We start from the raw sequence: 12,433 nt of genomic DNA on the forward strand, positions 1-12,433 counted from the left end.
GGAAGTGGTGATAAAATCAAAATATTTTCTGAAGAAGAGAAAAGTTGTAACATTGATCCTCCTGGGCAGTTTCCTCCTGAACATTATAGGGAACTAAACTGCAAATTTTTGCCAGCGGAGGGTGCATTGTAACACTTGTTTAGTTAGGGAAGACATTGCTTTTGAATACTCTTTCTTGCATTCACCTCAGTTATTTTTTGCATCCCCATGCTTTTAATCTATAGTTACACTTCCACCTTTGGCTGGAAGTTTCCCATCCAAGGGCGAAAGGGTGCTCTAGTCATTTGTGCCAGCTCTTTTACACTGTTCTGCCATCAACGTCTTAAGGTTTTCTTCATATACCTGAAGTCATAGTTTGCGGAAAACTAAGGAACTGAAAAGAAACCACTGAATGTAACAAGTATCATTCAGAACCAGTACATAAACAAATTAATGAAGGGAAAAATATAAAAAGAAGAAAATGAAGGATAGAGAAAACAAAAATAAATGATGGAAGTGAAGCTGACTGAATCTTCTATACACAATACCCAGTCCCAGCACAAACACTACAGCACAATGCCAGAAAGTGGTACTTCTTTTATTAGTTTGGTACCATGTCAGTATATTGGAGTCAATTTTACAGAGAGGTGTGCGGTTTTACATATAAGATTTCAGTTGTACACTTAAACTTAACTAACAGAGATTAATAAATTGCTTTTCAGAATGTTAGTTCAGACTTTATTATCCTTTAAGCAGACACAAACAGTTTATATCTCCTTTTTAGTGATATTTGATGATGACATAGTGTATTTTAAATGACTGCTGTGTTTCAGGAGGGCGTGCGGCGCTGGCGTTGCATGTCGTGTTCTCCCTCCTGAACACGATGTATATACCGTATGCTGTTGTATACTTTGTGGATCGAGTGCACCTCATGTGCAGTGTGAACAGTGCTTGTAACTATTTGACTGTCGGTGATTACCTCACTGAAGAAGTGATTGTAATGTTGGTTGGAATACTTCTGCACATACCATTCTGGTTCTTTGTGCTTCTTATACTGGATGTCAGAAAGTCTGGTGGGAGGACCAGTGATGTCTTCAAATATTTATTTGTAAGTTTTCTTGGCATTTGAAATTAATTTTATTTTAAATGTGCACTCTATATAAATATTTCTTTTACCTGAAAGAGTGCATGATTGTTAGAGAGCGACTCCATTTAAAGAAAGTTTCCATTAATGTAGTAACACATAGATAAATCTGGGTTTAATACTAGACAGAAAATAGCAAGAAAATATTAACAAGAGCATACCATGGTGGAAACCAGAGCTACAAAAGTTGCTTGGATTGTATAGAGATATCAAAATAGAAGACTGAAGAGAATGTTTATATTCAAGTTGACTGTAACGAAGGTAATGCTGTTTGTTGGTCCTGCCAAAGATAAGAAGTAATAATGGGACAACATGATTTGCAATAAGTTAGGAACTCAAGGGCGCATATGTTTAAGTGTTTGCAGTCACCAATTTGTAAATTAAAATGCTGATTTACAGGCATTACTCAGCAGACTGAGGCTTACTAGGTAAAAAGTTATGTTTTTCAGGCACCAAAAAGTAGAAATAGTTGGTGCTTAGCAGCTATGACAGCCCACAGTCACACTTCTTAGTAGCTGATCCTTTCTCTTGTGCATAAAGTGGTGGAACGTAATTTTCCACATTTGTGGGTTTGAGAATGATTGAAACATGAACTTGGCTGTAATAATCTAGGGCTGGTATGAATGTAGTGATAGAACTCCCTGACTTTAAACTTTGAGAAAAATGTAGCTCATTCAATTTAAAGGTGTATGTATGACACAAGAGAGCAATGAGAGATAAAGAACATCAGAAGGATACAGAAATTGTAGCTTCCTTCTCTCATACTGCAGGGCACACTGTGACCAGGGCACACTGTGAATCTAGATTAGCAGTCATCTCTCCTTTCATTTCTATTCAGCATTCTCTTCCATCCTGTGCTATGCTGTTCCATTCTCTTCCACCCTTCTCCATCCTTTGCCTCTTATGCAGTTTTGTCTATCTCCAGTTTTTCATTTCTCTTGTTCATCACATGTGTCAGTTCTATATCTTACTCTTCATTTTCCTTTCCCTTATCTCTTTAGTATAATTATAATAATTGTGCTCACTACATGCACTTTCTTGCTGAATGTCATATTTTTGTGCAAGTTCTCCTTGGAGCAACATATTTATCTTTCATTGCTTTATAAAGGTTATTTTTCTCTGGAGTGTTCTTTTTGATGCATTCTTACCAGCACATTTTCAAACTTACTTCCTTTATTACATGAATAGTGTAGTTCATACTCTACAGTTACATCACCCTTATTCTCTTTAAATTAAATTTCAGTTCTCGTACCTCAGCTTTCTATTTCATTTCTCATATGCAATTATCTTAAGTCTCTAAGTACTTTATTTGAAAGAAATCATTAACTATGAACATATTACTTCTGTAGGAAGGTAGCAATTCTTTGTGTTCAGTACTGTTAAATATGATCTGATGCTGTAGTAGCAAACCAATACTTGTAAGTTAAAGAAAGGTAATTCAAGATGCGCAAAATCCCATGTGTTCAGTTACTATCATATATTATGCTGAACAGCAAAACTTGTCCTCATAATTATTTGTATATATAGATCTGACTACAGCAGCATTTCAGTATGGTCTGTTTACATGCTAGCCTATCTAATGCATGACAGAGTTGCAATTAATATTATCATCTCTTCAGATATGTGAGAGCAGTGGAACTGATATTTTATATTATAGATTTAGAAATTCTCTTTCATGGTGCTATTTCATGAGCTTCCTTTTTTGTGGATGTCATTTCACTTAACTACCAGGAATAGCGGGCATGCATGAGGCAGTTAACTGTGAGTTGTCTTGCATGTCCAACACACTCAAATGAATGTCATGCTTTTCTTAACATTCTGTGTATTAGTGAAAATAAAAATACTACACAGTGTGTCCTAATGTTGGCTCGTGAACAAGTTCCGTCTCTCAGAAAAGAGAGAGGGGTAATTGACAGGGTTAGCATGTTGCCTTCAGAAGTAAATTGGGCACCATCAGCAGATAGTGTAAACGGTAACATAGAATCTATGCCTGGAGCATATTGCTTGATTTCTCTTATAGTGTCTTGTGCAATATGAATAGTGAAAATATGTTCTGAGAAGTAATTCTTTACTTAATAATGAGACACTACTGTGTTGAGACTTTATATTATTTACTTATAACATTTATAAAAGAATAAATGTCTCACACTTGTGACCCTGAGTGGAGTTCTGTTGACATAATCCAGTTTGCTTAAATGGCCTTTAATGGACTTGTAAACTTTATGTTAAGCTAATGGAGAATAAGTCTTGATTTTCTTTGAGCCATCACCAGGGATGGTGGTGGTGGTGGGAGGGGGGGGGGGGGCTATGGGGGCTATGGCCCCCCCTCCCCCCATGGATCATCATATTACACTGGAGAAAATTACTTCAGAAATCAGCGAATATACTACTACAACAGTTTCAATCATTTTTTTTTAAAATAATTACGTAGCAATATAGGTTACAATGTATTTCAAACACATTTTAACAAAAGAATAAGAGCGGCAAATGACTTACTACATTTTTTACCCTGAACTACAAAACAGTTACCAAAAACTACTTTAAGCAACACCAAATTTTACCAATTTGTCGATAGGGGACCCCAACTCTCCAGTTGTTAAGCCATGTTCCATACCCCCCCCCCCCCCCCCCCCACCTCCCTGCCCACGCCTTCCATTAGCCCCTCCCTTGACCAACTTCTAGAATTGCCCTTGGCCATCACAGTATGTCAGAAGCAGGACCATAGAGAGGTTGTGATGGAAATAGGTCTCCACCAAGAGCACAGGTGCAGAAGAGGCACAAAAACTTATTGGGAGAAAAAAAAAAAGGAACTATAGGCAGTTTCAAAATTAATTGAAAGATATATGATTTCTCCTACTCTTTGTGCTCAAGATTGGACTTGCTCCTGATTCAATGCTTCTCAAAGGCTGGTGAGTTGGTACTGAAACAAATATGCTGTTTGACTGAAAGCTTCCAGTTTTTGTAGATTTGTGCCAAATAAGGACTGGCTTGGGGCATGATGGTGGAGAAAGCAAACAATAGAAGTGTGGGGACTTATGTAATTTACTTACCTCTCCGGCTAATACATCTTGTACTCCCAAGTTTTGGTCAATGTGTTCTGCAGTGAGAATGAAAAAAGTCCAGAATAATCTGTCTGTGGTTGATTAGTAATATTACCAAAATTGTTAGTCATTCTGCCTAAGCTGTATTCTGTTGACCTAACAGTAAGTTCCGTGTTCTGCCATGTGTTTATGTTTTTGGTGTTCCAGCTTGAATGAAACTCTGACATATCGTAAACCATCAAAAATCTTAAGTTTCTTTGGTAATCATTGTGCTAAATATTTAATTCACTTAGTTATCATTTAAAATTTCACTGGACAGTCATTTTACTGGGCCTACCAGTGAAGTCCCTGCAGAAATATGTGTATACATACATCAGAGTGTAGACAAAATTATAGAAATGTACAGGATGGGGGGTGAGCAGTTTTGCCAGTTCTGCCAGGGGCGCAGGATCACTCCATTCAGTACTGGCTGAAAACACTGAGCAAGCTGTTGCAGTTTTAGAAAAGTGGGTGAGGGAGATGTTTCTGTTATGATCACCCATATTTGATGTCTTGTTGACTCTCAGAATTCTGCAACTGAATACCAGGATTATTCTTCTGCCAGAGCCATGGGATCAGTTCTTTTACCTGTCATCTTGCCAACTTCAATTTGCCCTCTGTTTCCAGCAAATTAATCAAGTGATAAACCTTAAAAAGAAATGAATTGTGATTCATCTATAATGTACCATATTAAAGTTACTCTTATTTGGTTTAGATAGTGGTGTACATCTTTGGACTATCATTTTAAACACTGTCAATGAAAATCGTATGGATCTTAATACTATTGTAAATAGGCATTTTTTTACAACAAATTGTTTGCAGTCCGTTCCAGCTATCCATCAGATGACTTTCTGTTATACATTTATTTTTTTATCTGGTATTACCTTCAAATGAACATAGCTATCATTATAAAATTAATAATATGATTAACACTGCTAATTACACAATGAACTATAATTTATAGCAGTAAGTTTGTTATTTTAATTTATATTCATTTTATGTGATTATTTTAAATGATGTGTTTCATTAATTTATGTCATGCTTTATATAACTCCATCTAATGGCAACAGATATTCAGGTAACTTATAGAACAGATAGCCAGAGAATTATAAGTTAACTTCCCTTTTTGCAACATTTCCTCCTTTAAAATTCATGGCATTGAGATTAGTAGATTTTTTTGCCAGTGTAGTATTTCTTTTGGGTTGTAGATACGCAAAACCTTTATTGATGCACGTTAATGTTTGTTTTCTTTTACTATGGCTAGATGTTCACATAAAAAAGAGAAATTATGGCAGATTTTATGCAAGCTGTGTAACAAGTTGGAAATTAAACTAATCATACCAGCGCATTTAACTCGTGATGATCTGACGCAAGAAAAGAAAACAATAGGGCACGAGAGGGAAACCATCAGTATTTATTACATTGAGATGAGACTCTGTTAGTCCACATTTTCATAAGTTCTTTTGCTGCATAGAAATGTTTATTTAGAATGGATCATGACAGTTTTTCTTTTTCACAATCACTTTTCATGTTAGTGGAGTCCACATGTTAAATAAACTTTAAAGTTGTTGCATATTAAATGTCATATTTTTGGTTTTAGTTTCAAACAACTATAATTCAGTTGGATAGAACTTCTTAGTGATACATATTTCTCCAATTTATAGAACTATAGTACCACACACTTTGTTCTGGATAGAAGTTGTTCTGTTAGTGGTGCTTAACTACTATTAATAACAATTCAAAGTAGCTGCATGTATTTTTCTAGATCTATCAAAAGCCTTTGACGTCCTGGACCATAACATTCTGCTCGAAAAATTAGAAAGATGAGGAGTAAGAGGTGTAGCACATAGCTGGTTCATACCTAAAAAAACGCAGGCAGAAAGTATCACTTCAGTATGAATTCAACAAAATGAATAAAACAAGAAACAACTCCTTTCTTTCTAGGGAATTACCAATAAAATATGGTGTACCACAGGGCTCAATCCTAGGTCCACTACTCTTCTTTTTTTATGTGGACGACTTAGTTGAATATATGAGTCCCACAAAAACTATCCTGTGTGCCGATGACACCAGCATATTGCTCACTGTATCCAGTCCAGAAACTTTGCGGTCCACAGCAGAAAGTTATATGAAAAGACTTTGAGTGGTTCACAAAAAACAAACTCATTATAAATACTGAAAAAACTGTGTGTGTTGATTTTCATTTAATTCCTCCAACTAATCAAATGTCTATTCAAACCCAATTAAAAAATGATCCCCCTAGAATATGTAAGTGTCACAAAATTCTTGGGTCTTTGGGTTCAGCAAGACTTAAAGTGGGACACACATATAAATAACTTGTGTAGAAAACTATCATCTGTGTGCTATGGCCTAAGAATTTTAAAGGCTACAACAAGCAAAACAACAGTACTGAAGGCATACTATGCACAGTTCCACTCACTAATCCGATATGGGATCATTTTCTGGGGATACTCAACTCACAGTGTAAAGGTTTTTAGAATGCAAAAAAAGAGCTTTAAGAATAATTTGTGGCCTTAAAAATATGGAGTCCTGTGAATCACATTTTACTGAGCTTGGTGTTCTAAATGTTCCAAGTTTATTCATTTATGAAACTATCTTGTTCACTAGGGACTACCTCCTGAAAACAGGCAAACTGCTACAGAACAAAAGTGTACACAACTATAGTACCAGAAGGGAATCAAATATACATCAAAAATATTACAGAACAACCACCTATCAGAGGAGCATAATTAACATTGGTGTAATACTACACAATAAGATACCAGAGGAAATAAAAAATACTACTCATCCAATATTTAAAGCTAAACTAAAGACATTTCTAATAAAGCACTGTTTCTATTCTGTCAGAGAATTTCTGAATAAGTAAAAAAAACTAATTGTAGTAGGTACCTAATTTTAATTGCTAATACTATGTATTATTGTAACTTATCTTTGACCTGTCTAATATAAATTGTACAATTTGTGCTATATGATAAAACTGGACCAATAAAAAATCAAATCAAATCAGAAATAAAGAATTCTGATTGCCTTACTTCAAGAATGAAATTAAAAATGATAAAATAACAGAAATTAATTGAAGTGTGGATTGCGTGGATTTTGAGCTTCAACACCTTTGATATTGAATTGGCCAGTCTGAAAGTGCTGGTGCTGTCATAGATAATGGTACTAGGCGTGAGCTAAGAACCAGATAATGGCTGTTAAGTTGCAAATAATGAACCATCTGTCATTTTCCCCCCTGCTGAACCATCTGTAGTTGCTACATCTGTGTTGTGCTTTATCAGCCTTCACCACTAAAAAAAATCCCTTGAATAAATTAGGAACCAACAAATTTTATGTAAATAATGAACTTTATTTCATTTTAAAGTGAACATATATGTATGTGATACAGACTGCGGCCACAAGAATAGAGAAAGTCATACACCTGTGTAGGTGTGTCACAAATAGAGGGATAAATACAGTTGTCAAAAAGAAGGGCAAGAAGGAGAAGATGAAGGTAAAGAGACTGTTAAAAAAAAGATTGCTACAACTGAGTTCTTAACTAAAACATTTGAGGGATGGAGCAGCAGAGTCATGCAGTGAAACAGGCTGCAGCATTAAACAGTCTCTCAGAGGAAAAATAGATATAAATAAGACCGCCTTAGAGCTGTTAAAACTATGCTCAATTTGACGGCAATTTTATGCGGCTGAGGTGGCTATATGTACATTCTGTAATTTAGTTAATACAGGGACAATATTTTGTAGGATTAAGGCACAAGTCCATTGGTGAACATAAAGTGTCAACAACAAAAAGTGTGTTTAGGTGGTGATCAATATGTACAGTGCATATCAGTTGCATAGTGAGTGAAAGTCATATACAGATTTTTATTGATTTGATCCGAATAAAGAATTGATTGGAAAGTCATTTCCTATAATATTACATTAATGTCACTGCAGGGTGTTGATGTGTGTGTTCTGAAATCTTAATTAGGATGTACAACAAAGAGTGAGGCTACATCACAAGAATGTGCGATTAGAGAGTTTTAGACAAAGAAAGTGCTACATTTTTTGTGACACTGTACCTGGGAGAGCCCTCCAAAGTTGCTAGGATGGCTCAACGAAGCAGATGAAAGTACTGAAAGAATTCATCTGGAGAAAGCAATTAACCTGGTACAGTGTATGCATCTTGGGGTACATTGTATGCATCCTAGAAAGTGAAACCACTTTTGAACTACGACCAACACAGATATGCAAGTACAATATGAGGAAAATTTCTGATACCCTCCATACTCCTGTGTGAAGTTATGTGAAATGGAGGCAACAACATAACTTTACATTTGAAGTGTGAAATACTGTACAGGGTCATTTTTTCCACTGTGTACAAACCCTAGGAATTGATCTATGAGAGGATATAGACCAGAAAAAGTCTAATGAACTTATATCTGGAAATGCATGGTTTCCATACTAGAGACCATTCATTCAATCATACATTACTAAAGAGACTGTGATCTAATATATGCTGTACCATCCAGCCACAGTTACAGTATGTATAGTTTCTGTCATGCTCTAGTGCACTCTCCTGCCATAATAATTGGTAATGTTGTGTCCAATTCACTTTTCTTGCTAAGTCACCTTGTAGTGGATGTGATACAGCATTGTACACTGTGGTTCTGTATTCGAATAGAGAGCTTGCTAACATGGTGTTCACTTACAGAAAGGCAAGTGGCAATGGGTGATGGGCAGCAAAATTGAATCAGGAGACCTATCCCCACCAATAGCAAACACAGCACTCGATGTTTGCAACAGTGTTTCGCCATTTGTCTGAGACAGGGTCATGTCAGGAAGCAGGAAATCACGAATGATGTGCCCGAAATGTTCGGACATCAGACTTGGAGGAAAATGTGATTAACACTGTGGTAGGCGACTGCCGTGTCAATGCCAGGCAGTTGGCCCACGAGTACAGTGTAAGCAAGATGACTGTCTGGAACATTCTCTAAGACCCTTATCACTTACAGTTTTTGCAGTGCTTACTAGCGACAGACTTTCCACATATGGAGCAGTTTTGTCACTGATTTCTTCACCAGGCAACCACAATTCCGGGACTTGTGTCATCCATCCTGTTCACAAGTGAGGCCACCTTTACACAGAATGGTATCTTCAACTTTCATAGCAGTCTTCTGTGGGATAGTATGCAGAAGCCCCATGGTATGGTGACAGTGAATCAACAGCATCAGTCCAGTTGGAATGTGTGGGCCAGAATGATTGGCAACCATGTTTTGGGACCAGTCTTCCTTCCACATTGCCTAATAGGCTGGAACTGCCAGCATTTCTTCAGATGACTTTCCCTCCCTGTTGGAAGAAGTGCCATTGATGATTCGAAGGATTATGTGGCTGCTACATGATGGTGCTCCAGCCCATTTTGCCATTAACATCCGGACACATCTCTGTCGTGTCTTCCCAGATCGATGGATTGGACAAGGTGTCCAGTTGAATGGCATGCTTGTTCAGCACAACTCAGCCATGCAATTTCTTGTTATGGGGCTATATCAAAAATATTGTGTATTCAGAGCCCATTCCAGATGTGGAGACGCTGTAGCAGCATTTTCATACTGCTTTTGACACTGTTTGGATGCAGCGTGGCCAGTGTGAACATGAGGCAGAATATGCTGCAGTGTACATGCATACATTGAGGCACATGGAAACCATTTTCAACTCATTCTGTAGCTGAGGCTGCATGGTACCTCAATCTCTGTAACAATGTATGACCTAATAAATTGTCTCTAGCATGGAAACCATGCATTTCCAGACATACGGTCACTAGACCTTTTTTTGTTCTGTATCCTCTCTTCAGCCAATCCCCGGAGTTTGTATATCGTGGGAAAAATAACCCTGTAGAGAATATTTAGACTCCGTGCAATTATTGCTGTTCTTAAGAAATAATGGGAATAAGGCTGGTGATTGTAGCTAAATTAATAGTGATAGTGTCTACTTCTAGATGCCAACTTTATATTTGCCTTACTCATTGTGTCAAAATATTATTTCTTAGTTTCTGTTTTTTACCATATACATTTCTCCTCCATGACTGACCGGGGCAACGGGGGCAGGGGGGGGGGGGGGGGGGGGGGAAGGGACGGACAGGGAAGAGGCTAGATGGGTTATGACAGTGACTAATGAAGGCTGAGGCCAGGAGTGTTGTGTTATGGAAATGCAGGATATATTGCAAGGAGAGTTCCCTCCTGTGCAATTCAGTAAAGCTGGTGTTGGTGGAAAGCATTCAAGTGGCACATGCTGTGAACTACCGATTGTAATGAAGAACATTGTGTTGGGTGGTGTGCTCAGCGACAGGGTGGTCCAGTTGTTTCTTGGCCAAAGTTTGTCGATGGCCAGTCATCCAGACCCTTGTCGCAGTGGTATTTTGCCGCCAACCAAACCTACACAATGTCCTTGGCCGTCACTACACAACCCCTGCCCCAAACTCCTTGCATTATGGTTCATATCACTGTAGTAGACAGAGATGCAAGACCTGTCCCATACATCCTCCACTACCACCTACTCCAGTCTAGTCGCAAACATCACCTATCCCGTCAAAGGCAGGGCTACCTGTGAAACCAGTCATGTTATCTATAAACTAAGCTGCAACCACTGTGCTGCATTCTATGTGGGCATGACAACCAACATACTGTCTGTCCGTATGAGTGGCCACTGACAAACTGTGGCCAAGAGAGAACTGGAGCACCCTGTTGCTGAACACCCTGCCCAAAACGATGTCCTTCATTTCAGTGACTGCTTCACAGCCTGTGCCATTTGGATCCTTTCCACCCACACCAGCTTTTCTGATTTGCCCAGGTGGGAACTCTCCCTTCAATGTAGCCTATGTTTCTGTAACACTCCTAGCCCCAACCTTCATTAGTCATTGTCCTTACCCATCTAGCCCCTTCCCTGTTCCCATTCCAGCACTACACAATGTTCTAGTCAACCAGCGCACCCAGAGTTTTTACTTTTCTCCTTATCTGCTACCCCCCCTCACTCCCTGACCGTCTACCTAACCTCCCAACTGCACCAGCTGCCCTACCTGCTCTCCACCTCATCCTTGCATGCACTTTACTGTCCCTCACACTCACACTTACCCTGCTATCTATCCTCCTCCCCACTCCAGCCCCCTTCTTACCCCACCTGGTTGTCTCTTCCACCATGTGCTGCTGCTCACAGTCTGCCTTCAGCTGCCAGAGATTGTGGTCATGTGTGTGTGAGTTGTGTTTGTGAGAGTGTGTGTCAATGCGTGTTGTTTATTTTTGACAAAGGCCTTGTTTGCCAAAAGCTCACTCTTCTACAGTCTCTTTGTTGTGCCTATCTATGACTCAGCATCTCCACTATATGGTGAGTAGCAACTATCTTTTTCATAATATTGATTCTATCTAAACATAGCATGAGGAAAGACTGCAAGTTAGTTAAGTTTGAAATGTCTACTGCAGATATATAGGGCATGAACTGTATAGTGATGTGAATTTCAATGACTAAAGTATTATTGTGGACTGTTTACCATCATTACAAAAATGCCTAAGGTTGGAAAGAGAAAGTGTCACTTTCTGGATGATTGTGCAAAAGAATAGCCTTTTCCAAAGAAAGAATGTACAGATCAGGAAGTGTTGTGTGAGATTTGTAGCTATTTCATCTCTGTAACTCATGGAGGTAAGGCAGATGCGAGGCATCACATTTCTGTGAAGAATGAGACAAATAGATTCACAGTATTATTGACCTCAAAGCCTATTTCTACACTCGCCATTAAAGAAAGTTCTCAAGAAGAATTCTTCATTCCTCCTGCAAAACTAACAACAGCTTATAAAGTTGTCAAGCATCATCAGTTCTTCTGTTCTTTTGAATGTACTGTAAAACTGAATGCTGCAATGTATCCTGACTCCAAAGTCACTAAAAAGCAGTCTACAGCTAGGACCAAAGCTACAGTAATTGTTAAAAATATTCTCCCACCACACTCCGTGTCTGAATGCATAAAACAATTGCAAGAAGTTTCATTTTATGGCATAGGCACCGATGCATCGAACCACAAGGCGGAAAAGATGTTTTCTTTAGTTGTTCATTACTTTACTGAAACTGACGGAATTCAATAGAAGCTGTTGAAGTTTGATTCACTGAATAATGAACACTGAAGACAGTTGCAAAATTTTGTGTAGACACTTTAAGACAACTGCAAATTCCATTACATAAATTCATCACT

The 12,433-nt window shown here is 38.1% G+C and overlaps 1 protein-coding gene across 1 annotated transcript in view; it reads left to right on the forward strand.

Moving 5' to 3' along the window:
- The window catches only part of LOC124544655 (cholesterol transporter ABCA5-like), a 347,877-nt gene that overhangs the window by 234,921 nt on the left and 100,523 nt on the right, over positions 1–12,433 (forward strand). The window contains exon 24 of the mRNA XM_047123269.1: positions 813–1,087. Within this exon, the coding sequence (XP_046979225.1) occupies positions 813–1,087 (275 nt within the window). The remainder of the gene's footprint in view (positions 1–812; positions 1,088–12,433) is intronic.

The sequence above is a fragment of the Schistocerca americana genome, chromosome 8, assembly GCF_021461395.2.
Source record: "Schistocerca americana isolate TAMUIC-IGC-003095 chromosome 8, iqSchAmer2.1, whole genome shotgun sequence".
Taxonomy (NCBI): Eukaryota; Metazoa; Arthropoda; class Insecta; order Orthoptera; family Acrididae; genus Schistocerca; species Schistocerca americana.